Source organism: Alosa pseudoharengus, unplaced genomic scaffold (assembly GCF_046254945.1).
Source record: "Alosa pseudoharengus isolate Yale_2024_CS ecotype anadromous, Long Island Sound unplaced genomic scaffold, YU_APseudo_1.1 YU_APseudo_1.1_scf_15, whole genome shotgun sequence".
NCBI lineage: Eukaryota > Metazoa > Chordata > Actinopteri > Clupeiformes > Clupeidae > Alosa > Alosa pseudoharengus.
In genome coordinates, this window is record NW_027468620.1 from 37,308,876 (window position 1) to 37,336,375 (window position 27,500).

At 44.6% G+C, this 27,500-nt stretch overlaps 2 protein-coding genes across 4 annotated transcripts in view; both read left to right on the forward strand.

Annotated features, from left to right (window-relative positions):
- znf318 (zinc finger protein 318) overlaps nt 1–7,950 on the forward strand; it is a 17,424-nt gene extending 9,474 nt beyond the window's left edge. The window contains exons 9-13 of one of the 2 annotated variants that reach the window (XR_012987059.1): nt 2,269–2,490; nt 2,670–2,766; nt 3,879–3,997; nt 4,106–7,660; nt 7,755–7,950. Coding sequence is in view for 1 of the 2 variants with exons in the window: in XM_076286359.1 (XP_076142474.1) it covers nt 2,269–2,490; nt 2,670–2,766; nt 3,879–3,997; nt 4,106–7,135 (3,468 nt within the window). In the remaining variant the exon portion in view is untranslated. Of the gene's footprint in view, nt 1–2,268; nt 2,491–2,669; nt 2,767–3,878; nt 3,998–4,105 lie in introns of both variants that reach the window. The other variant, XM_076286359.1, reaches the window with a different exon arrangement.
- A 3,866-nt stretch (nt 7,951–11,816) lies between these two features.
- ppp2r5d (protein phosphatase 2, regulatory subunit B', delta) overlaps nt 11,817–27,500 on the forward strand; it is a 54,635-nt gene continuing 38,951 nt past the window's right edge. For both annotated transcript variants that reach the window (XM_076286361.1, XM_076286362.1), the window contains exons 1-2: nt 11,817–11,925; nt 13,201–13,284. In XM_076286361.1, coding sequence (XP_076142476.1) covers nt 11,899–11,925; nt 13,201–13,284 — 111 coding nt within the window. In that variant the 5' untranslated portion in view covers nt 11,817–11,898. The remainder of the gene's footprint in view (nt 11,926–13,200; nt 13,285–27,500) is intronic.

The following is a 27,500-nucleotide window of genomic DNA, read 5'->3' on the forward strand; positions in this document are numbered from 1 at the left end:
GCGTGTGTGTGTGTGTGTGTGTGTGTGTGTGTGTGTGTGTGTGTGTGTGTGTGTGTGTGTGTGTGTGTGTGTGTCAGATCAAGCCATGCAGAAGGCTCTGACCTGTCCTGGAAGACCCTGAAATCAACACCGTAGCTTTTCACTCAACACAGACACATTTAGGGCACTAATTTGATCAATGGGCAACAGGGAAGTTCAGGCAACACGCTTACGTGAGCTATTTAACAAGTTGGCCAAATCATTTAGCTTCATTAGACTTCATCCAAAGGCCAAAGAGCAGACGTGGTAGAGTCAGTGGTAGCACATGGTAGAGTCAGTGGTAGCACATGGTAGAGTCAGTGGTAGCACATGGTAGAGTCAGTGGTAGCACATGGCTGCGATATGCCGCACAGTAGTTCGTTAAGTTTTACATTTACATCTATTCATTTAGTTTTACTTTTACATCTATTCATTTAGTTTTACATTTACATCTATTCATTGAGTTTTACATTTACATTTATTCATTTAGTTTTAATTGTATTGCGCAACTCCATGTGCTTTACCCCGCTAGAAAACAGAGAATAGTGGATAATACTATAAGGGAGGCATGAGGGATAGAAAAAAATAGAATAAATAAAAATATTTTAAAAGGAATTTAACAAATACACTAGCAGGAGACACTTTGCTCCTCGTCAGATGTTGCCCCTTTGCCCGTTAATGAAATGAAAGCCTTTCATGTGGTTCTTTTCTTGTTCATCCTCTTCATTTTATCTGAGGCAGTGAAAGACCCTGACTGTGTTCCAATTCACATACTTACAATATTCAATACTGTACTTACAATACCTCATATGAGTGCACAATATTCAATACTGTACTTACAATACCTCATATGAGTGCACAATATTCAATACTTACTATACTTACAATACCTCATGTGAGTGCACAAGTGGCTTACAAAACCTCATGTGAGTGCACAAGTGGCTTGTAAGTGCAGAAGGATGTGTATTGGAATACAGCCCCAGGTTCTTTTGCATGAAGTGTGCCTCCCTCCTTCTCATTGTTCCGTGGTCGTTCCTGCACCATTGTGTCTTGTCCGTTCTGAGGAAACATTTTCAAGATCAAATATCATGTTATTAGACAGGCAGTGAAAATGTAAATTGCTGTTATCTGATTCCTGACACACGAAATGTGAAAACCTGGCTGCTTTTGCATGATGCCCTTTTTTCCGTTTTGAGAAAAGCAAATGAAAAAGCACAATTTAGATTCAGATCAAAATAAGTGATCAGAATTAATATGAAAGTGTAACTGTATATGAAACGTAGGCAAAGGACTGTTGTACGTTTGACTTAATAAGTGTAAATTGTTGATTGGGAAAGATTGAAATAAAATTTCTAAGGGAATGATTAATGTGTTTGGGGGAGAAAGTCAATGTAGTAAGAAACAAATTGTCTGGTAGATCTGTTATCTGTGATCAGTGAAATGCTAAAACAGTATTTTTGAACTGGGCACAGATGGCAAGTCCATCTAACCAAACAAATCTCAATTCGGGGATGATCAGAAACTGCACTTTTGATATTGGGACAAACCCAACAAATATCAAATTTCTGGAGCAATCTGCGGTGTAGGATTTAAAATGGCCCTTCGTATTCTCTAAAGCTAGTGGGAAACAGAACAGCTAATACCTGTGTAGATGTGCAAGCATAGGTCTGGTTGTCAAGGTTATTTAGCATTCTAAATTCTAAATGTATTAGCATTGAACAGCTCATACCTGTGTTGATGTGCGAGCATAGGTCTGGTTGTCAAGGTTATTTAGCATTCTAAATTCTAAATGTATTAGCATTGAACAGCTCATACCTGTGTTGATGTGCGAGCATAGGTCTGGTTGTCAAGGTTATTTAGCATTCTAAATTCTAAATGTATTAGCATTGAACAGCTCATACCTGTGTTGATGTGCGAGCATAGGTCTGGTTGTCAAGGTTATTTAGCATTTTAAATTCTAAATGTATTAGCAAAGAGCTTAAACAGTCCCAGTGCTTCCACTGTTGATTACTCCTCCCATGAATGGAACAAAGCTGGACTGTATGGCAAGGTAAGAATACTTAAGAACCCCCAAGTCATTTGGGGGATCAAGTTTAAGTGGAGTTTTTGCTTTGTTTATTTGAGTTGATTGATTTTGATTTAATGATCTGCTTTAGATTCTCTGGTTATGTAGCTTTTTGCCCCCTCATCATTCTGATGCTTTGTTCTGAGTGACTTCTTAGTAACTCAGATGTGTCCCTTCCTGCTCAGGCATCTACGGCAACTTCGAGAGCAACTACGGAGAATCCGAAGGCTCAATCGAGAGTAACTACGGAGACTCCGAAGGCTCAAGTCAGCACCCCTGCTCCCGTGAAAACTGTAGACCAATATGAGTACTATGACGCGGGGAACCACTGGTGCAAAAATTGTAACATCACATGCGGCGCCATGTTTGATTTTTTCACACACTTGCACAGCAAGTCACACAGAAAGGTTAGTTTATCTCAACTTTCCATTTTTCATGTTTGATATTTCAGTCAAAGCAAAATATTCTTAAAATGCTAATCACCACCCTTCACTTTTCAGAGCTGCACTCCTGGGCCCTGAGGTTTGGTTTTAATATTGATTATGGTTTCTGTTTTTGACGAGAGTTGTTTTGTTTTCTCCGTCAGTCTCAAGACCCCTATGACAGGCCCTGGGCCCCCGACACATCCAGCGTCGAAAAGAAGAAACAAAGTGGCGTTGAGAAGATCACTAAGCCAGCCAAAGGTACTGGAAATGAGGCAGATAGGTAGCGACGTCCGTGTAAGTGAGTAGGTCGACATTTAAACTCTGTCGAGGCCTTGTGTATAAATTACCTGCATCCATCCGGCCAATGTCTTAATGTCAAAGATGCCTTCATAGGGCACCTGTAAAATAAATGCAAGTTAAATCCAAGTCGTCAAAAGTTGAAATACATGGCATTTATGTGACTTTCTCCGAACTGTTGATGATAACTTTTGAGTTATTCTGATTGCCTTACCTGCTCCGAAATCCTACCGTTAATTAGTGATGTAAGGGCTTAATGTGGTTCAACCCCTTTTGGAGGCCCAGAATAGTAGCAGTACATTATCGTAAAACTGTGGATACGTTTGTATTATTTATAGACACAATATGAGCGTTACATGTGTTTAAATGAATATCATGCACATCATAGTTGAGGCTTGAATTTGAATAATGGGCAAAGTGCAAAGTCTTTAATCTAACTGAAGCTGATTTAATAACTAGGCAAAATCAGCGCTGATTTAATAACTATCCAAATCAGCTGATTTAATAAAGTTTGCTAATTTAACCATGGGCAAAATCAGTTTGCTAATTTACCCATGGGCAAAAGCAGTTTGCTGATTTAACCATGGGCAAAAGCAGTTTGCTAATTTACCCATGCATGGGCAAAAGCAGTTAGCTAATTTAACCATGGGCAAAAGCAGTTTGCTAATTTAACCATGGGCAAAATCAGTTTGCTAATTTACCCATGGGCAAAATCAGTTAGCTAATTTACCCATGGCTAAGACCCTAAGGCAAACATTGCTGAGTCAGCTCAGTGCTCCCACATAGCTGTAGGACATGCATGATAACTGTTGACAGATCTGTTGACTTGTCCTGGTTGCACTTTGCCTGCCTTTTTGAATTACGGTCCTCAGTCTTAGTTAATAATTTATTGGCATAGCTGAATTTAAATTCTGTCGATGTGTTTCTACTGTGTCTGACGTACACCACTCGTCTTCTTGCAGTGTGGCGTACCCTCTCCATGGTAACACAGAAAGGGTAAATATTGATTAAAAAAATATATGTTCCTTTAAGCATAAATGTAACACCGATTCGTCATTCTTTTGCTCTCTTAGGCTCTGAGTTTTTGATGGCTGTGAGGGGATTTTACTGCCAGCTGTGCAAGGAGTTCTTCGGAGACCCAATCTGTGCTGAGGAGCATGTGACTAGCCATGCACATAATGAGAAATACAAGGTACAGACACTGTGTTGCTCAGAAATGACGTCACAAACGAATGTACATGGAGCTGTATGTGCTCCAACTGAGACTTGATGGTGTACTTTTTTTTCCCCTTTTTCCCAGCAACGGATGTACGAGAATCCACTGTATGAACAGCGTCGAAACTTGGACCGCCAGGCCGGCATGACCATAAGCTCGGAGTCCAAACACTCGGAACAGAAGCGCAAACAGGAGGCAGAGCATTCCCGCGAGGAGTTCCTGAAGCGCTCCAAACATGGCAAGGAGGAGGAACAACGTCCAACCAAGCAGCAGCAGCAGCAGAAAGAAGAGGAGACGCCGACTACGAAACCACGATACGTACGCGAGGAGGTGAAGAAACCTGCGTACGATCCTGAGGACGAGGACGGCAAGTTCAAGAACAGCCGCAGGGAACAGAAAGAGGAGAAACCCAGATACAGTAAGAGGGAGGAAGAGGAGGATAGGCCCAAATATGGGCGGAGGGAGGAAGAGGAAGATAGGCCCAAATATGGGTGCATGGAGGAAGAGGAGGACAGGCCCAAATATGGGCGGAGGGAGGAAGAGGAAGATAGGCCCAAATATGGGCGTATGGAGGAAGAGGAGGACAGACCAAAATACAGCAGAAAAGAGGAGGAAGAGGTGTGGCCCAAGTACATGAAGAAAGAGAAGGAGGAAGAGGAGAGGAAATCCAAATACAGCAAAAAGGAGGAGGGTGAAGGGCGGTCCAAGTACAGCCAGAGAGACGAGGAAGAGACGCGGTCCAAGTACAGCAGACGTGCGGAGGACGACAGCAGCAGAGGCAAACACAGCAAGCAGCAGCAGGACGAAGAGCAGCAGCGTAACCGGTACGCCCGCGAGGAAGACGAGCGAGCCTCGTACGGCAAAGCAGACGACCGGGGGAAGTACGGGCGAGTCACGGAGAAAAGGTCCCGCTACAGCCAGGAGGAGCCGGAGCGGAAGCCCAAGTACGGAAAGTGGGAGGACGAAGAGGACGAGGTGAAACCCAAGTGGACGAGAGAGGAGCGAGCGCCAGCTCCGAAGAAAGAGAGGGGTTACAGGAACAAACCGGAAAAGGGCGGGAAAAAAGAGGAAAAGCCAGAGGTCCTGGAAAAACCAGTAGAACCTCCGAAGGTGATGTGCGGTCCGAGTCCTGCCATGCTGGCGAAACTGCGCAAGAAGAACGAGGAGGCCAACAAAGGAGGCACATTCGGGAAGTTCACCTGGAAGAAGCCGCAGAAGTCCAAGCTGGAGAAGGAGGCCGAGCGAATGGCGGCTCAGTTCATCAAGGAGGACGAGGAGGCGGCGAAGGCGGCCGAGCAGGTTATGCTGATGGAGCCTGGCGCTGTAGTTGGTGGTGCTGGAGACGCAGAAGATGGTGAAGATGCGTTTGCCAGGTCGTTAGCCGCTGCCAAGACAATTGCCATCAAGCTGGCTGGGAAGACGGTCCTCCCCACTCCCGCTCCGTGGCAGTCCTTTGGCGTGTCCCCGTCTGCCATGGTGCTCCGCAAGTCGGCCGCCAACAACCCCTCGCCCGTGAACCCGGCTCTGGCAATGAAGCCAGTCTCGGTCACCCCGGTCAAAGCCCCGACTCCGACTCCTGCCAAAGAGGAGAAGAAGGACGCCGTGCTGTCCGCAGACGTGATCTCCAAAGCGTTTGGCGGACAGGAAGTCCAGCTGCCGCCCATCCACTCAACCCCTCCAGCCACCTCAGACCTCCAGCCTGCCGGCGTTGCTGCACAGCAGAGCGCACCTGCTACAGCAGAACCAGCTCCGGCACCAGAGCCACAACCGGGAGTGTGTGTGATGCGCATGGAGGCGGACGTGGCGGTGCCTGGCGTGTCCGAGTGCGAGCAGGCTCAGGCGGTGGTAGTGTGCCCCCCTCCCATGCTCCAGAAGCCACCTACCAACAAGAACCCTTCCAGATCCGTGAAGCCCAAGTCCAGCCTGGCAGCAGCCAAAGCTCAGGACCTCTTTGATATCTTCTACAGTGGAGGGTCACCCTTCGGCACCCCGACCTCCAGCACTGCCCCGAGACCAGCCCAGGTCTGCCCCAAAGCTGATGCAAAGGATGCCAAGAGTGTGTGCATTTCTCAGAGCAGTCTGGAGCCGTCTGTATCCATGAAGACGGAGAAACATACTCCAGTGGTCGTCATGGAGACTGTCCATATGGAGACAGAGGAACCTATACAGGAAGCCGACATGGACCCTGTCCAATCAGAGGCAGTTGCTCCAGTCCAGGAAGTAGCCATGGACCCTGTCCATTCAGAGACAGTTGCTCCATACCAGGAAGTAGCCATGGACCCTGTCCAATCAGAGACAGTAGCTCCAGTCCAGGAAGTAGCCTTGGACCCTGTCCAATCAGAGACAGTTGCTCCAGTCAAGGAAGTAGCCTTGGACCCTGTCCAATCAGAGACAGTTGCTCCATACCAGGAAGTAACCATGGACCCTGTCCATTCAGAGACAGTTGCTCCATACCAGGAAGTAACCATGGACCCTGTCCATTCAGAGACAGTTGCTCCAGTCCAGGAAGTAGCCTTGGACCCTGTCCAATCAGAGACAGTAGCTCCAGTCCAGGAAGTTACCCTGGACCCTGTCCAATCAGACACCTTGTCTCCTATCCAGGAAGTTACAATGGACCTTATCCAATCAGAGACAGTTTCTCCTATCCAGGAAGTATCCATGGACCATATCCAGTCAAAAGCTGTTGCTCTGATGCAGGAAGTGGCTATGGACCCTGTCCAGTCAGAGACTGTGGACCCTGTCCAATCAGAGACAGTGGAGTCTGTCCAATCGGAGGCAGATGAGCCTATCCAGCTGGTTGTCATTGACTCTGTCCAATTGGAGCCAGAGGACCCTATCCAGTTAAAGACAGGACACCCTCTCCCAGCAGTCGTCATGGAACCTATCCAGTTGGATTCTGATTCTGACGACTCCATCCCACAGGCAGTCATGGATGCTGTCCACTCTGAGATAGACAACCCTATCGTCATAGAGACGGTTAGTCTGGAGCCAGACGACCCCAGTGCGGAGGACGCCATGGCGATAATCCTGGGCTCCGACAGCCCGCCGCCTGGCTCCTTCACCGAGCAGATCAACCTTGACACCTTTGAGTTCAACTTTGAGCCACCAGAATAAGACCTCCACTGGCAGGCTCTCTAGAGGACTGTAATGGAAAAGCGTGTCTCCACTGCTTTGATTTTAAAGGATGGTGAACTTTGTAAAATACTCGTTTAAAAAAAAGTGTTTAGTTTTCTTTTTCCCTCTAGCTGGAATGTGTGAGCTTGATCAGCTGAAATTAAGACTTTGTTAAAGGGGGGAGTCTCCCCACAATGGTACTCGGCTTCCCGAGTTAGATCTCTTGATGGACCTTCTAATTCTATGACGAGTGCCAGTTTCTCTCTGCACATGTCCTTTAGCCAGCTGACGTGGTCTGCATTAGTCCACTGTGTTCTGTGTAAACTGCCGAAATGTCTGTTTAAATTTGACCTGAAGGTAATGTGGAATATTATTTGAACATTATCCTTTACTGATGTTTTACATGTGTATGCATATTCAGGCTCTACAGCTAAAGAGTGTTCTTTTTTTTCATTCCTGCTGAGATGATTGAGAGACGTTCTTAAATACAGGTGCAAGGAACTCCCACGTTCCGAAGAGAACAAGGTATGGCAAGCAGATGATGTCACAAGGACCAAATGCCATGGTTACGATCTGATCATTCATCTGCATCATAAAGAATCTGTTTCTTTCTTTACAGCGATGTCTGGATGCAAGGATGGGACTGTAATAGCCATTTGGTTTCTGTTGATGTTTTTGTAAAGATTTTTGATTTGAAGCCTGGTTCAGTTTCTCTGCCGGTGTTTAGAATGTTTATTGCCACATATAATCAAACGTCCTGCTTAAACTGTACCTGTTGTTGGAAAATGCTATTCAAATAAACACTTCAGACCACAGTGTTATTGGGTCATTATCAATTCAGAAGAAAACTCCTGTCTTCTCCAAACCATTTCTTTTGATGTTGCAAGACACTTTTGACGAGTCAAGCACTAAGCTTTATAGTGTCAACTACATTATTAAAAAAGATTTAATATTTACAATAGATTCATATTTAAATTATTACAGTAGATTAAACCCTGGTATTTTTTTCATGAAATATGCCCAGACTATGCAAGTATACACCAGCAGACTGCTGATAATGAATCATACCAACTCTTCAGATGAGTTATATATGAGTTGTATATTAAAATATATGCATAAAATATAGGTTTCTGAGCTTTTCACTTTGTCACTGATTTACAATCTTGTAATTTGAGCCGTTATCAAAAGCACCTCCATTCTCAGCTATTAAAGCAACACCAAAGAGTTTTTGTACCTTAAAATAATGTTTCCAAAATCGTTTCGGTGGTTCATCAACTTGTAACAGGGTGAACAGCACTTCTGCATTCGCTTCGCAGCCCTCTATTGGCTATAATCGCACTATGTAAGTTTGCCAGATCGGGTAGCGGATCTGTAGTTCGATGGAATGAGACATAAGAAACTACTAATTTGACTTGCGTTTGATGTCGCAACACATCGTATTTTCATAAATCATGCAACATATTATACCTTGTCTGTGGACATTGTTATTTGCAAAGCCGGTGCTGTATAAACAAATAGCGTGCGTGCGACAGAGGGAAAGTTCTTTGGTGTTGCTTTAATACCACAAAGTGGCAGGTAAGTTATCTGTAAGGATAAATGTGTTCAGAGTCCCTATATATGAACAACATTCATTGGTGGCACAGTGTCAACATGAGGCGCTGCAGAATCCTCCTGTATTCAGAACTTATGCTCATGTGTCTTGTGTACCTTTAATACCATGCACTCCCCATGCACTTACCATGCACTCCCCATGCACTTACCATGCACTCCCCATGCACTTACCATGCACTTACCATGCACTCCCCATGCACTTACCATGCACTTCCCTCCTCTGCATCCCACCACTTTTTATTTTGACTTCACTTTGAGTACGTAAACCTTCTGATCGCTCACCCTCTGGTAGTAGTATTTGCTGTAGTACTCATGCACTCTCACCCTGGTAGTAGTATTTGCTGTTGTATAGTATTTGCTGTTGTATAGTATTTGCTGTTGTATTAATTGTTACTTCAGATCTCCTCAGTGTGGTAGCTTGACTGTTTTTCCTCATCTGTGTCAGTAGCTTTGGATAAAAGCATCTGCTAAATTAATAAATGTATATCACGTCTTCTAGGGAAGCACACCAGTGCGCACGCGATTCTGACCTTTGACCTCTGACCTCCTCACTCAGCAGCTAAGCGGCAGGAAGTAAGTAGTACAGCAGCCAGGAAGGGTCATGTTGTTTTTCTTTCTCATTTCTGAGAACTGGGATGATGGGAACTGGGTCTCAATCCTTTTGATGGTGACTGGAGATCTTCCACACACTAATGTCATGCACTTTAGAAATGATTTGGAGAAACACAGCTTTACATGGTGAGATTTGTAGATGATTTGGAGAAACAATTTGACATGGTGAGCTTTATAAACACAACTTTACAAGGTGAGGTTTTTAAACACAACTTCACATGGTGAGGTTTTTAGGTGTTTCATTTAACTTTAACAATGGTTTACGCCTCAGAAATTGGATTACCTACAAGGAGCATTTGTATTGCAAAAGGAATATACATGCTATTGAATATACTGGTACATTTTCCCATCTGTAGAATACTTCAGCCTCACCACAAGCATTTCATATAGTTGGGCTTGACCTATTGTACCTTGGATTACTGTATCCTTGTTTCTAACTCATTTATTTTCTCTTACAGTTGCGGTTTGTATATGTTTATGGTTGCTGTTATTATTCTGTTAAAATTGTATTTAGTATATTAACAATATTGGTATTTTTAGGCTAGTTGATTTTACTATGAACTATTCATTGTAATGTTATGTTTATTGATTGCTAAATACCGTAAACATAAACAACCCTCTCCCCCTCAGTGTTGAGTGTGTTGTGGTAAGTAGATGACTAATGTAATGTTCTCCCTTAGTGGTTCTACTGGCCCAGTCTCACATCTGGAGGACTAACTAATGGTAAGTCAAGCAACTGCTCCCAGGGTCCTCCTGAGTGAAATCTACACTAAAAAAAATGACATGACAAATTAACCTTTTTAGGCAACAAATTACCCACAGTTGCTTTATCTACATCTAGATATATGTATTAGGTAAATTAAATACTTATGTATATCTGTATGTAGATAAAGTGATTGTTTGCAACTGATTGCCTAAAAAAAGTCAATTTAATATGTTTTTTCCCCCAATGTATAAGAGTTTATAAGTTACTCATCGTTTGTAATGGAAGCTCCATATGTTGATGGTAATGTGCTGATGAGTTTTGTGATGTAGCCTAACTGCGTAGGCCTGTCTGGGGTTCACTTCATCACAGTGTGTTATGCATATAACTGAGGGCTGCTTCATCTTCTCCTAATCTGATCAAGCAGATTTTGTGCCACGAGTCGTCTTGTATTACAGTTTCACACAAAGGCTCTTACACCTCAATGCACTGCTGTGTTGCCTAATAAGGCTGCATATAATTATTGCAGATTGTTTTGTATTTGTTCGAGTTATGTCAATAGAGTTATGCCAGTTGATCGCTCATTTACAGAATGGTGTATTATGTACTTCATTTGTACAGTGTATGTACAGCTGCTATTCTTTACTTTTCAATAAAACATATTCAGCTAAACCTAAAATGCTTCCTAAGTCTTATTTGCCGTTCATTCGTTATGACTGTCTTAATGTTAATTTCGAGAAGAAATATGGCACTTCATGCTGAGAACGCTACAGGAGACCTTTATCGCGCTGCTCAATGGACTAACGCTGCCCACTGGGGGGCGCTAGGGTGCTAATTTGATACTAGAGCCTCATACGGCTCTGTTTGCTATGTAAAAGTCCTGCGCAAGTTCACTCAGGTGTTTGCTTGAGATAGAAGCTACCCTTGGAGGTAGGCCAGGTTGAAAACATGTTCACTTCATAAAACAAATTTAGTTCCAGCCTCATGGTGTACTAAAGTAAGGATAATTTCTAGTGATTGGTAAACTGAATCTTATTAATAGCTTCCTTTAGCGTCTATCTATTGCTGTGTGAATCCAAAATGTGGGGCCAAACTTCTCCAAGGACAGTCCTCACATGAAATTCTTTCACTGAAATGACAGACTGTCGGGCATGTCATGTTATTATTATATAGCCTAAAGAAATATAACTGAATGATGGAGTGAAGTGAAAAGAACCCATTAAGATTTTCTGCTTGGTAGTTTGTAAAAAAAAAAAAAGTGTGTGTAGCCTATAGGCTATTAGACTGGCCGTGGAAACAAATCAGGCACAGTAGAATGTATGTATCGTGAGTTCATTACTGTCACCTACACCGGCCGAGGCTACCTGCAGAGGCCAAGACGGCCAGTGGAAATTCAAGCCATTGATGAGCATCAATTTGACAGGTTAGGAAGGCTCAGATGAATGGACGAATGCAAGAAGATGCTAAAATTAAACTACAACTGTATGTATTCATCCAAACGTCTTATGCACGCATTTTGGCTCTTTTAGCCTACTATCCCGCTCTGATAGCCGCAAACACACCCCAAAGTGATACACCCCAATCTCGCTAGATTTAAGGAAAAGGGCAATACCCCTCATACCCGCTCATACCATTTACTCTCCAATGAAGTGAGTTACTCGGTCTGTCGCTGGGGTGTCTGACGTCCCACAAACCAATGGTGTTATTCTTGACGTTAGTCTGACCAATGAGATTTTTCTCGGCCTAGAAGGGCGCAGGGACATCGAGGTAAAACAGTACGAGTGCTCGAGTCCCGAGGAAGTCAGTCACGGAGTCACCGTGAGACAACAGCCGCAAAATGCCGAATAAAACTAAAAAAGAAAAGGTAATGCAACACCGTGGGCAAAAAACTGCAGATGAACTGTTTTAATTTCAGACTGCGCAGCAATGCAGGCCAGTTTATACAGAGTACGTTTCTTATTTCTAGAGAACTGTCCGTGTATGCAGTATTTTGTATGGCCTAGTAGCTGGCAAGCTAACTGGTGGCATAACTAGCTAACGGATAGCCTACGTTATGGTATCAGCCCTTGCATACAGCCCCTTTCTTTTTTCAAATTGTCAACCCAGATGTGCCAATTGGAGAACTGTGCTTGTGAACGTTATTTAACAAGTTATTTAACTGCATTTCTATTCATGGATTATTGCAGCATTTCAGTTGATGGGTGACGAGCTCGTATCAAAATTACTTTTAATAATTCATTTAGCCGCCTAGCTAGCTAGCTTTCCATCCAGCTAGCCGTTTTGTGGTCTTGTGTTGTCTTCTTAACGTTTGCCAGTATTTGTCAAATCAGCCTTAGCGAGCAAATCTCAAGTTTACAATATATTGTTCCAAGCAATGCTGTCAGTTATGTTAAATGTCTGGCCATAGCCTTTGTGGTTGATTGCCTCATCTGTCAAGACAGAATTGTTGCCGGGGAAGTATCAGCAAACGTTTGCTTTGGTGTCTTGAGTGAATAAACTGATTTATTTTTGCGGTTAAAGCTAGTTACAATTACGTTGCCAGTATGGATAGTTTGCCAAATATCGATATCTTACAGACATGGGTGAACTTGTGTCTTGTGTCACTTCATCTGCAAATCCGATCAGAGATGCTGCGAATCGTCTGGTCTTGTGCGTTAGCTAGCAACATCTTCATCTCCTCAATGTTATGTTATTCATTCTTAGGGATGTGCCCCAAAGATACCCACACTGTAATGTAATGTCGTGCACTGCTTTGACAGATTACAGGAGTTTCCTTGCATGGTCTCAATGGCATAGAATCGAGGGAATAACGTAGTCAATCATTTGATAATTTAATCAGAACTAGCTCGTTAAGTCAGATCACAATTGCTTCTCTGGGTTGTATGCATAATCTCACCAGCGCTCTAATTAGCAGGACAGCGTCGGTCTGCGCAGTGTAAAATGGGTCCGAATCTCAGCTAGCCGGACTGATTCAGAACAAACACCTGATTTTAACCCGCGAGTGGATGAGCTCTCTAAAACTGGCCTCAGCCTCTCATCCTACTGTTACCTTCCACATGGAGCGCACAGTCCGTAAAAGCTTGTGCAGACATCATGTCATGTAGCAATCACATTAATTATTTTATTGTGCTGTTTGCAGGAACCAACCAAATCCGCAAAAGGCAGCACGAAAAACAGTAATGTCAGCGGTGGGAAGGACGCCGGAAATGAAAATGCAGAGGAGGTAATCACCTTCCAAGAATTGAGTTGGTTCTTGATTGTAAACTCAATACAGTGAAACACACACACGCACACACACACCTATATTACGGTCATCAACATCCAGATGTTTTAAGAGATATGTCTTATAGACCTTTCTGTCTGGCTTAGGCATATGTGTGACTGGCCTTCCTGAGGTATGTTCTCTCTGGGAAAGGCTGTTTCCTGGGCAGTCTGACCCTGGTGGCGGTTTTTCCATCAGGAAGGGAGAGGCACCCTCCTCAGCATGCAGCTGAGATCATCCTGGCCTGGCCTGGGGTGGGGGGGGGGGGGTAAATGGAGAGAGGAGAGGCAGTAACTCCTGACTCTGTTTACTGCCAATAAAACACACACACACACACAGAGGGGCATGCAAGCTAATGTGGGCTATTTATCATTAGTGTAGGTCTCATTTTGCTGGCCATGTCGTCAGGGTAAGGACATTGTTGGACGGAGAGAAACCTGATGTGGGAGGAGACTTGGTCCCATCTCTGTCCAGTCTGCCACCTCAGTGTGCCAGCCCTTGTGTGTGTGTGTGTGTGCGTGCGTGCGTGCGTGCGTGTGCCTTTCACTGGTGGAAGGATGGAGGGAGGCGCACATGGGCTTCTGTGAATTACATTTCAAGTGGCTGTCCAAGTTGGATGAGTTGCCATGTTTTCCAGCAGAAGGCTTGATGTGGGCCAGTCAGGCTGAAAATACAGTAGATCATCGTCACGGTTGCGGTTTTGAAAATACCGTGACGGTTACGGTTTTGAATATTTCTAATAACCGTTGGCACCCACTGGCATGCGTTGAACACCCACTGGCATGCGTTGATGGAACGCAACTGTGTGTAGGAGCCGTTACAGCATCTTTGCTGTTGTTTGCATCAGTTGAACAAGATCAGCATTAAATGCACGTTTCATGTCAAGGGGCTTGAGTCTGTGCCCATTTCAGTAGGGGTCATAAGGGCTTGAGTGTGTGTCCACTTTAGTGTGGGTCACAAGATGAAGCCCTAGTTTGCTGTTTGATGCCTTTGTTGATGTTGTTGGAGCAAGATGCATGAAATGCAGTGTTTCATTTGAGAAATGGGATTCTTGTTTGTGCATAATATACATTGAATTGTGGTCAGATGTTCACTTGTGAGAGAGATTTACACATATCTGCCTCTGTCTGCTTTTCCCAACAAGTACAGTATGAGATGTTTTTTTTTACAAAAGCCAAGGGCCATTTGAAGTAAATGTTTTTGATCATAAAGGCTCTATTGATGTTGTTGATCATACAGGCTCTGTTGTTGATGTTGTTGATCATAAAGGCTCTGTGTATGTTGTTGATCATAAAGGCTCTGTTGATGTTGTTGATCATAAAGGCTCTGTGTATGTTGTTGTTGATGATGATGATGGTGTTGATCATAAAGACTCTGTTGATGTTGATCATAAAGGCTCTGTTGATGTTGTTGTTGTTGATGTTGTTGATCATAAAGGCTCTGTTGATGATAAGGCTGTATAAGAACATTTTGCACATACATCACGGCTAGGCTTGGGTATCGAATATCGAGTATTGGTTGGAACCGGGACTATGTTTGCGATTTTCCCGGAATCGTTCAAAAGTTTAAATTTCGATTCCTAGTTTCGATTCCCAGTCCGCCGACTGGAAGAAGAAACGACTGAACACCAATGAAGAAGCGCATAGTTCATAGTCTGACCTTCTCCATGAATTTTAATTCTATTTCAAGCAGGGTTCCCGCGGATCCTTAAAAAGTCTTAAATACAACTGAATTTTCGAAAGAGAGGTATTAAATGTGCGTATGGGACCGCCAGCGAGTGCAAGAGAGCAAGTGATGTCTCCATCCAGTTTCTTGTATTGAAAACGCAATTGTATAAGTGACTAGGCTATTAGGCTACGGGAGGAAGTGTAGTGGTTGCAGAGTGAAGATGTTTTTCACGGGTGTGGTTAAAGGTGTGAAAACTGTAATAATACAGTATGTACAAAATAATATGCCTGACGTTTTCGTGGTGTAGCTGAGGCCTGAGAGATAGACAGGTAGCCTACGTGGAATGAGGAAGCCTGCGGTAGAATGAGCGGGAGAAAGAGTTGGTAAGCCAGTTAACGATAGGTTGGCCATAAAAAAGCCCTGTCCGGCGCAGCCTCAAGCCGGACGCTCATTTGTTCTCCTTTTTGGAGTTGCGCTTGGCATCTAAAATCTTTGCTCGGACGCAGCATCGTTTCACAAACTATGGACGCGAAGACTGCTGGTCAAATTATGTACAGTGCTTCGCAATCAGGAGGAAATACTGTATTTAAGTTGATCTGTTTGCATCTTTCCAGCGTGTGTTGCTGGCCTAGCCTAGGGAAGAAAATATCTGTCTAAGTTATAATAGCCAACCTGTAATATCTGCCAGCAGCTTGCTTGCCATCGTTAATTTAAAACAAGTCAATGGTTTTACAATGTTTCAGTCAAGCTTTGGTTGGTTTAGATACAACTGGTATGCAAAATGTAAAGTAGTGGATTAACTTTAATTTGATGTAGTGCATATTGGACAATAGATGCATATAGTAAATTATATAAAGTAGGCTTATTAAAATATGTAAATAGCTTAGTCTAACTTTGAAAAAAATATTGAAGGGAATCCAGTCCAGTGCACATGTCTTAGCCCTAGCCCTAGGCTACTACAGACACAGGTGATGTCAGCCTCAGCAGTAAGCAAAACCAAATATGTACAGCCAGCTTCAAAAGCAAGCAGCCCAGACCCTAAAATTGGGCATTTATAGCTGAAGGTAATTCACACACAATTATTTTTCTTTAGCCAAAATATATTTGGTAACTTCTGTAGACATCCAAAATGGGGTGGGGGTTAAAATTAGTAGGAAAAAAAAACTATTGCATAAACAGTCATATATATCTTTTTGCCGTGGTATAGTCTTAATTTTCATTTAGATGTCTTGAAAAGGTCTTAAAAGTCTTTAAATTTGCACTTGGAAAATGTGCAGATACCCTGAGAAAGACCGTTGGTTAGCTAGCTCATTTAAAATATCCTAAACTTTTTTTGACCCTGCCTCTTAAAAAAATCTGAATCGAGAATCATTAGGAATTGAAATAAGAAATCGGAATTGGAAACGGAATCGTTAAAATTCAAACGATACCCAACCCTAATCACCTAATCATCATTCTGAGATATCGACTGTGGACACTCACTTGACCACTGATTCCTCAGAATACACTAATACAACGCTCAGAATACACTAATACAACGCTTGCACCTATTTGGATGGGATTCAGGTCAGAGAGAACATTAGGAGAGAACTCATTTGTGGAGTAGTGGGAATATTTCAACCGGTCGGCCTGCGTTTGGCCCTGCGTTTGACTCCCAAACCTGCTGTTGCGAGTCTGTGTCTCTTTGGATAAAACCATCTGCTAAATACCAGTCGACTTAGCAATCACCGAATTTTCAGTCAGTTAATCTGTCAATTATTTTCTCGATTAATTGTTTACTTGGTAATATGTCAGAAAACGGTGAAAAGATATTGATCATTGTTCCCCAAAGATGCCTTGTTTTGCCCACATGTAAACATATTTACTTTACCGTTATTGAGGAGCAAGTAAAGGAGAATATATGAAAGTATGAGCAGCTGCAGTCAGCACATTTTGAGGTATAACTAATTACCAAAATATTTGCCGATTAATTTAATGCTTGACAACTAATGAGTTAATTGACAAATTGTTGCAGCGCTGCAGAGCAGTGATGTCTCCTCTAGTGAACTGCATCAGGACTCAAGAGTGTGTGTTAGCATCCCTCCAGTGAGCTGCATCAGGAGTGTGTGTTAGCATCCCTCCAGTGAGCTGCATCAGGACTCCGGAGTGTGTGTTAGCATCCCTCAGTTAGCGGCATCAGGAGTGTGTGTTAGCATCCTTCCTGTGAGCTGCATCAGGAGTGTGTGTTAGCATTCCTCAGTGAGCTGCATCAGGAGGGTGTGTTAGCATCCCTCCAGTGAGCTGTATCAGGAGTGTGTGTTAGCATCCCTCAGTGAGCTGCATCAGGACTGAGGAGTGTGTGTTAGCATCCCTCAGTGAGCTGCATCAGGACTCAGGAGTGTGTGTTAGCATCCCTCCAGTTAGCGGCATCAGGAGTGTGTGTTAGCATCCCTCCAGTTAGCGGCATCAGAAGTGTGTGTTAGCATCCCTTCAGTTAGCGGCATCAGAAGTGTGTGTTAGCATCCCTCCAGTTAGCGGCATCAGGAGTGTGTGTTAGCATCCCTCCAGTTAGCGGCATCAGGAGTGTGTGTTAGCATCCCGCCTGCACACAGGACACATGCACACGCCTGCACACATTTCCCCGAGCGCCGCTGTGGTTGCAGGCAGCTCACTGCGCCGGGATTAGTGTGTGCTTCACCTCACTGTGTGTTCACTGCGCCGGGATTAGTGTGTGCTTCACCTCACTGTGTGCTCACTGTGTGTGTTTCACTAATTCACGGATTGGGTTAAATGCAGATACCAAATTTCCCTCACGGGATCAAAAGAGTATATATACTATATGACACACGTAGGGCTGGGACGGTATGGATGTTTTCTTACCGCGGTCGGTAAGCAAGAAATTACCGTGGTTTTGCGGTATCCCCCCCCCCCCCCCCCCCAAAAAAAAAATGCATTATGGGATTATGAATTTTGTTTTGAAGTTTTGTTGTGAAAACGGAGGGTTAGCCTACTTAACGTAACTCTGGTTCTCTGAGTATCAATGTCATAAGATGGTTCATCACATTACACACCATGACATTACATAGGCCTACAGTACGTGTACACATGTGCAGGACAATTATAGTGGGATTCAATTTCATGTAGCCTAGCCTAGGCTAGCCACCTGCAGACGTCTAAGCTGACTGCATAACTCTGAGATTCTGCTATGTTTTCAAACCGGAATTGTGCATATGTCATGGTTGAAAACATCGAAGTCGAATCACCGAAATGTTTCACCGATTTTTTTTAATTTTTAATTTAATTATTATTATTTTTTTCCCGGTGATGACGGTGACGAGCTCAGACCCGCGGTAGGGGTCACGTGACCGCGGTAATGCGGTTACCGTCCCAGCCCTAGACACACGTCCATCCTGCACACACAGACGTGAACATCTGATTGCTGTTAAGGCAATGATACATGGGGCAACTTTTTGTTTCCTTGCAATCATGTGATCGGTTCTGTGCGCTCTCATTGGATATAAAGGATCATGACTAGTAGCTTACTGTTGATTTAAAGCTCTTCAGGTAAAATGCTAGTGTCTAATCTGAGTGGGGAAGTGCCCAAACAACACCTGTCAGTCATGTTGCCCTAGGGCTGCTGAAGTTGCCCTGCATCATCACCTTTACGTGCTTCTGGGTTAGAGTGCCCAGCCCCATCCCCTGGGTTAGAGTGCCCATCCCCAGCCTCTGGGTTAGAGTGCCCAGTTGAGCTGCAGGCACAGCCTCCCATCAGTCTCTCCTGGTAAGAGTGTTCTGGAGTGTTCTGCCTCTATGTGTTAAATGTGCTCTAAGCCTGTGATAAGACCTGCTCTAAGGGTAGCCCTGTGTAGAGTGTGTGTGTGTGTGTGTGTGACCTGCTCTGAGGTCTTCTAAAGAGGAGATGTGCGGAGCACAGAGATTAAGGATTTCTCTGCTCTGAGGTCTTCTAAAGAGGAGATGTGCGGAGCACAGAGATTAAGGATTTCTCTGCTCTGAGGTCTTCTAAAGAGGAGATGTGCGGAGCACAGAGATTAAGGATTTCTCTGCTCTGAGGTCTTCTAAAGAGGAGATGTGCGGAGCACAGAGATTAAGGATTTCTCTGCTCTGAGGTCTTCTAAAGAGGAGATGTGCGGAGCACAGAGATTAAGGATTTCTCTGCTCTGAGGTCTTCTAAAGAGGAGATGTGCGGAGCACAGAGATTAAGGATTTCTCTGCTCTGAGGTCTTCTAAAGAGGATTAAGGATTTCTCTGCTCTGAGGTCTTCTAAAGAGGAGATGTGCGGAGCACAGAGATTAAGGATTTCTCTGCTCTGAGGTCTTCTAAAGAGGAGATGTGCGGAGCACAGAGATTAAGGATTTCTCTTCAGAAAATCTCTTTTCCTCTCAGAGTGTGTATCCTCAGGCTCCCTGGCTCTCTATTGGCTATTTCTGTGGCCTGCTTTTCATTGGACAAGAGGACAGAAAGGGGCGGGGCTCTACCACTAGTTGCTCCTCACGCACGGAGATGGAAAATGGGCTTATCATTTCCGGGTGGGAGGGGGTGGGGCTTATCATTTCCGGGTGGGAGGGGGTGGGGCTTATCATTTCCTGGTGGGAGGGGGTGGGGCTTATCATTTCTGGGGATTTTCGGGGAGGGTGAGAGAGATAAACCCCACCCCCTCCCACACAAACATTCACCTACCTGAACACACACACACACAAACACACACACACACACAGTGACTTGTCAGACACCTGAGGTGCGCAGATGATGTCCAGCAGACGTGGTCCGCAGTATTGATGACTGAGCTGCGCTCGCCCAACTCTGATGTCATGTGCGCTTGGGGATATTGATTATCTATTCTCAGTCCAGCCCAGTCATGCAATCCCCAGACCAACAGCCAAGAGGTGGGGCCTGCCTTTACATGCCCATGTACATTGTACACATACACGAACACACACACACATGCTACTGACATGCCCACTCCAATACACACACACACTACTGATATGCCCACTCCAATACACACACACACACACACACACACACACTTGCTGCTGATATGCCCACTCCAATACACATACACTTGCTGCTGATATGCCCACTCCAATACACATATGCACACACACACTTGCTGCTGATATGCCCACTCCAATACACACACACACACACACACACACACACACACACACACTTGCTGGTGATATGCCCACTCCAATACACATACACACACACACTTGCTGCTGATATGCCCACTCCAATACACATATGCACACACACACTTGCTGCTGATATGCCCACTCCAATACACACACACACACACACACACACACACACACACACACACAATTGCTGCTGATATGCCCACTCCAATACACACACACACACACACACTTGCTGCTGATATGCCCACTCCAATACACATATGCACACACACACTTGCTGCTGATATGCCTACTCCAATACACACACACACACACACACACACTTGCTGCTGATATGCCCACTCCAATACACACACACACACACACACACACACACTTGCTGCTGATATGCCCACTCCAACACACACACACACACACACACACACACACACACACACACACTTGCTGCTGATATGCCCACTCCAATATTATGGAGACACACACCAGGACAAGATGATTGATGGAAAAAGAAAAAAAAACCGTGCCTGACCCTAGGGCTGGGCGATAAAACGCAGCGATCTCGATAGACATGTAATTGGTACATTGGAACATTCGATAATTAAGCAACACACACCTCCCGCCTTGCGCTGTCCATAATTAATAGGCTAAATATATCTTGCATTGTAGCTAGTATGTGCAACTCTACCAGAGGGCGATAGAAGTAGGCCTACCTTAATACAGACTCTCATTCAGTCCTTGCCCCGTGCACTCTCTCTGTCTCACTACTGTTCTATAGGTTTGCTTAGTTACTCACTACTGTTCTATATGTTTACTTAGTTACTCACTACTGTTCTATATGTTTACTTAGTTACTCACTACTGTTCTATATGTTTACTTAGTTACTCACTACTGTTCTATATGTTTCCTTAGTTACTCACTAGTGTTCTATATGTTTGCTTAGTTACTCACTACTGTTCTATATGTTTACTTAGTTACTCACTACTGTTCTATATGTTTACTTACTTACTTGCTACCTCTTGTGTGGGGTGTTTTCTACCTGTCATTTTATATAAACGAGAGAGACAGGCATTCAATAAGCGAGAGAGAGACAGGCATTCAATAAGGAAGAGAGAGACAGGCATTCAATAAGGAAGAGAGAGACAGGCATTCAATAAGCGAGAGAGACAGGTTTTTATATAAACTAGAGAGACAGGCATTCAATAAGCGAGAGAGAGACAGGTTTTTATATAAACGAGAGAGACAGGCATTCAATAAGCGAGAGAGAGACAGGTTTTTATATAAGCGAGAGAGAGACAGGTTTTTATATAATCGAGAGAGAGACAGGCATTTAATGGATTTTATTGAGCTGCGCTGACAAAAATAGAACTGAATTGTAATGGACACGGTGGCAGCAGTGGTGGCAGAGTTTGGTGCTGGGTTGGTGCTGGGTTGAAGCGTGGAGTGTGCTGCGCTCACAGTGGCACCTACTGTATGTGCGGAGGCCTTGAAGGGGTCAGGAGAGACGGATGCCCGACTACACGGCTACTGTGCTCACATGTCTATTAGCCTGTGCTGAACATGTCTGTTAGCGTGTGCTGAACATGTCTGTTAGCGTGTGCTGAACATGTCGGTTAGCGTGTGCTGAACATGTCGGTTAGCGTGTGCTGAACATGTCGGTTAGCGTGTGCTGAACATGTCTGTTAGCGTGTGCTGAACATTACTAGCGTGTGCTGAACATGACTAGCATGTGCTGAACATGTCTGTTAGTGTGTGCTGAACATGTCTAGTGTGTGCAGAACATGACTAGCGTGTGCTGAACATGACTAGCGTGTGCTGAACATGACTAGTGTGTGCTGAACATATCTAGCGTGTGCTGAACATGACTAGCGTGTGCTGAACATAACATGACTAGCGTGTGCTGAACATGTCTGTCTATGACATTATGGGCTCACATTTACATACATGTATTCAGAAAAAGCCTCAGAGGAGAAATGAGTTCAACATGTGTCATCGTGCATGTGTGAATGAGGAGAGTTTGGCTTGTCATAATCAGGGAGTAATCACATTGGCTGAGAAGGTCAAGCAGACTTTTCGACTCGCATGCAAGTTTTGATTATTTCCACTGTTGCCATGGCAGTATTCGTGTAGTCAAACTGCTGCTCGTGCACGAGCGAGTCAGCTCAAACAGGACGATACTAAGGTGGACAGACGGTACGATAGTGGACAGCTCGACAGTAAGAGACTTCAGTCTAACTGAAACTCATCCCATGTAGTGCTGGGCGGTATACCGGTTCACACCGTATACCGGTGTAAATTTTCGTTATGATATGAATTTTTAATATACCGCCATACCGGTGTATTTGATTACACAACGTTTGGAACGCTGCGCCGCACGACACTGTTTCAGACGGGACTTTTTTCACACGCACGCATGGTGCCACTGCCAGGCATAGTGAGGGTAAACACTAAACACCTGAAGTTTTTCCCCTGAAGTATGACCCTTAAGGCTTAATTTCTCCTTAGATAAGGGGTTTATTTAGGGGGTGGCACAGAATACCTGAAATTGTTTCTTTAGTTAAGGAAAAACATTAAGGGATACTGCATTGAAAGGGATTTACCTTCACGAAAATTCTATTGAGATTGTTCAACAGCTGTAACTAGCTGGCTAGTAGGTGATGTCGTTAGTTAGCAACCCACCCAACACAGTGAAGTTTAATGTTCTTATCATTCATCTCACTTTAAGAATATTCGCTGAAATTATCCAGGTAGCAAGTAAAGCATGTTATAGACATGCACTGAGCAATACTAGCTGGCTAGTTAGAATTATCCTGACTGTCATCAGTGCACCAAAACAAACTTTTTTGTTAATGTTTTGCCTAGCGAACCGAACCGAACCGAAGCTCATGGCAGGCTAACAAGACATCCACATCCACATGAAGTTAACGTTAGCCTACCACTAACGTCATGTAAACCGCACAATAACAATAAGGCATGTTTCTGATAGGCCTATTTGACAGAGTAAGCATATTAGCAGAGAGGTTTCATTTTAAATTGTATAATTTTCAAAAAAGTATAAAGTTGCACTACTTTTTGTATTGGTTTTATAGGCTACAAGAATAAGATGTTTGTGAAATTTGCACAGTAAAAGTTCTGTATTTTGACTGCAATTGTCTTTGCATTCTGATTAGATTCTTCATTAGAATCATGAGTGGCTCTTTGTAAACAGCATCATTTTCTGGGGCCATGCAAAACTGCATTACCACTAGTGTGGAGTTATTCTACATCATAACCGTAAAATAGACCATCCTTAGTCAATGTACTGCAGCAATTCCTCTCTCAACCTGTAGAAAATGCTGTGAACATCTGATTATGCATGGGAAAAAAATACCGTCATATACCGTGAAACCGTAAGAATTTAGAAAAATACTGTGATATACATTTTTGGTCATACCGCCCAGCACTAATCCCATGACTCTAATCTTAGAATCAGGTTAGAGAAGTTTACATGTGGCGCACACACACACACACACACACACACTGCTAGGTCATAGCGGGACCATCAAATCAGATTGCTCCTGCACCATCTCAGATTTTGTTCAAACCTTGTCTGTATCCTGAATGGATCCCAAAATCAAGGCCTGTAAAATATTTCTGTTCAAATCTTATTTCTTCATATTTCTTCAGAACTTGGTTTTACAGGCTGAATAACACATTATCTGGAAAAGCCAGATGTTGCATTAATATCCTGAAAAGCATTATTCACAACCAGACTAAACTTCGCAGGATAGTAGACAAACATGTTCTCAGTATGATTGAAGCACTAATAGTTCATGCCGCATTGTGTGGGCTAGCTAGCAGGCACATGCTAGGTGAAATTCTATATGGAATTGCCAATGTTCCAGCATAGACAAACATTATAGGCATAAGAATGTAATTATTTTGATTTTGTGTGTGTTAGTTAGGGTGGCTTCATGTTGTTCTAACACATTCCACATCTTTCACTCTTGGTTTTGGGTGGGAGATGTAACATATGACGTGAGTTATCAGATAAATTTGGATGCTAGTTTGGACAATTAAAATAACAATTAAATAAAATAATAATTATTATAATACAATAATAATAAGTGAAACCCACAAGCAGACTGTAATAGCGATGACTAAGTAGCCGCACCTATCCTGTCCACACCTGACCACACCGGCCCACCTGTCCTGTCCACACCTGACCACATCGGCCCACCTGTCCTGTACCACACTGGCCCACCTGTCCTGTCCACACCTGACCACACCGGCCCACCTGTCCTTTCCACACCTGACCACACCGCCCCACCTGTCCTGCACTGGGACTAGTATCTGTCCTGTCCACACCTGTCCTGCACAGGGACTAGTATCTGTCCTGTCCCCACCTGTCCTGTACTGGGACTAGTATCTGTGCTGTCTCTTCTGACTCGTTTCCACTCTGGCTCTGCACAGTCCTTTTTATATGCGCTCTCTCTCTCTCTCTCTCTCTCTCTCTTTCTCTTGCTTTCTCTCTTTCTCTCTTTCTCTCTCTCTCTCTTTCTCTTGCTTTCTCTCTTTCTCTCTCTCTCTCTTTCTCTTGCTTTCTCTCTTTCTCTCTCTCTCTCTCTCTTTCTCTCTCTCTTTCTCTTGCTTTCTCTCTTTCTCTCTCTCTCTCTCTCTCTCTCTCTCTCTCTCTCTCTCTCTCTCTCTCTCCTCTAAGCCCAATGTCTTGCTGTACTTGGAAAAACAGAATCCCCTCTTTAGTATGAGCTCTCCAGCCAATCGTGCTTGCCACCCTGCCTACAGGTCCTAATCCATCCATACACACACACACACACACACACACACACACACACACACGCCAATCGTGCTTGCCACCCTGCCTACAGGTCCTAATCCATCCATACACACACACACACACACACACACACACACACACACGCCAATCGTGCTTGCCACCCTGCCTACAGGTCCTAATCCATCCATACACACACACACACACACACACACACACACACACACACACACACACACGCCAATCGTTCTTGCCACCCTGCCTACAGGTCCTAATCCATCCATACACACACACACACACACACACACACACACACACACACACACACACACACACACACACGTCAATCGTGCTTGCCACCCTGCCTACAGGTCCTAATCCATCCATACACACACACACACACGCCAATCGTGCTTGCCACCCTGCCTACAGGTCCTAATCCATCCATACACACACACACACACACACACACACACACGCCAATTGTGCTTGCCACCCTGCCTACAGGTCCTAATCCATTCATACACACACACACTCACACACACACACACACACACACACACACACACACACGCCAATCGTGCTTGCCACCCTGCCTACAGGTCTAATCCACATGGTTGTGTGTGCAGGTTGTGTGTGCAGGTCTAATCCACATGGTTGTGTGTGCAGGTTGTGTGTGTGCAGGTCTAATCCACATGGTTGTGTGTGCAGGTTGTGTGTGCAGGTCTAATCCACATGGTTGTGTGTGCAGGACTAATCCACATGGTTGTGTGTGTGCAGGACTAATCCACATGGTTGTGTGTGTGCAGGTTGTGTGTGCAGGTCTAATCCACATGGTTGTGTGTGCAGGTCTAACCCACATGGTTGTGTGTGTGCAGGTTGTGTGTGCAGGTCTAATCCACATGGTTGTGTGTGCAGCATGTGTGCAGGCCTAATCCACATGGTTGTGTGTGCAGGTTGTGTGTGCAGGTCTAATCCACATGGTTGTGTGTGCAGGTTGTGTGTGCAGGCCTAATCCACATGGTTGTGTGTGCAGGTCTAATCCACATGGTTGTGTGTGCAGGTTGTGTGTGCAGGCCTAATCCACATGGTTGTGTGTGCAGGTTGTGTGTGCAGGTCTAATCCACATGGTTGTGTGTGCAGGTTGTGTGTGCAGGTCTAAACCACATGGTTGTGTGTGCAGGTTGTGTGTGCAGGTCTAATCCACATGGTTGTGTGTGCAGGTTGTGTGTGCAGGTCTAATCCACATGGTTGTGTGTTGCAGGTCTAATCCACATGGTTGTGTGTGCAGGTTGTGTGTGCAGGCCTAATCCACATGGTTGTGTGTGCAGGTCTAATCCACATGGTTGTGTGTGCAGGTTGTGTGTGCAGGTTGTGTGTGCAGGTTGTGTGTGCAGGCCTAATCCACATGGTTGTGTGTGCAGGTTGTGTGTGTGCAGGCCTAATCCACATGGTTGTGTGTGCAGGTCTAATCCACATGGTTGTGTGTGCAGGTCTAATCCACATGGTTGTGTGTGCAGGTTGTGTGTGCAGGCCTAATCCACATGGTTGTGTGTGCAGGTTGTGTGTGCAGGTTGTGTGTGCAGGTCTAATCCACATGGTTGTGTGTGCAGGTCTAATCCACATGGTTGTGTGTGCAGGTTGTGTGTGCAGGCCTAATCCACATGGTTGTGTGTGCAGGCCTAATCCACATGGTTGTGTGTGCAGGCCTAATCCACATGGTTGTGTGTGCAGGTCTAATCCACATGGTTGTGTGTGCAGGTTGTGTGTGTGCAGGTCTAATCCACATGGTTGTGTGTGCAGGTTGTGTGTGCAGGTTGTGTGTGCAGGCCTAATCCACATGGTTGTGTGTGCAGGTTGTGTGTGCAGGTTGTGTGTGCAGGCCTAATCCACATGGTTGTGTGTGCAGGTTGTGTGTGCAGGTTGTGTGTGCAGGCCTAATCCACATGGTTGTGTGTGCAGGTTGTGTGTGCAGGTTGTGTGTGCAGGCCTAATCCACATGGTTGTGTGTGCAGGTTGTGTGTGCAGGTCTAATCCACATGGTTGTGTGTGCAGGTTGTGTGTGCAGGCCTAATCCACATGGTTGTGTGTGCAGGTTGTGTGTGCAGGCCTAATCCACATGGTTGTGTGTGCAGGTTGTGTGTGCAGGTTGTGTGTGCAGGCCTAATCCACATGGTTGTGTGTGCAGGTCTAATCCACATGGTTGTGTGTGCAGGTTGTGTGTGTGCAGGTCTAATCCACATGGTTGTGTGTGCAGGCCTAATCCACATGGTTGTGTGTGCAGGCCTAATCCACATGGTTGTGTGTGCAGGTCTAATCCACATGGTTGTGTGTGCAGGTCTAATCCACATGGTTGTGTGTGTGCAGGCCTAATCCACATGGTTGTGTGTGCAGGTTGTGTGTGCAGGTTGTGTGTGCAGGACTAATCCACATGGTTGTGTGTGCAGGTTGTGTGTGCAGGTTGTGTGTGCAGGACTAATCCACATGGTTGTGTGTGCAGGTTGTGTGTGCAGGTTGTGTGTGCAGGACTAATCCACATGGTTGTGTGTGCAGGTTGTGTGTGCAGGTTGTGTGTGCAGGTTGTGTGTGCAGGCCTA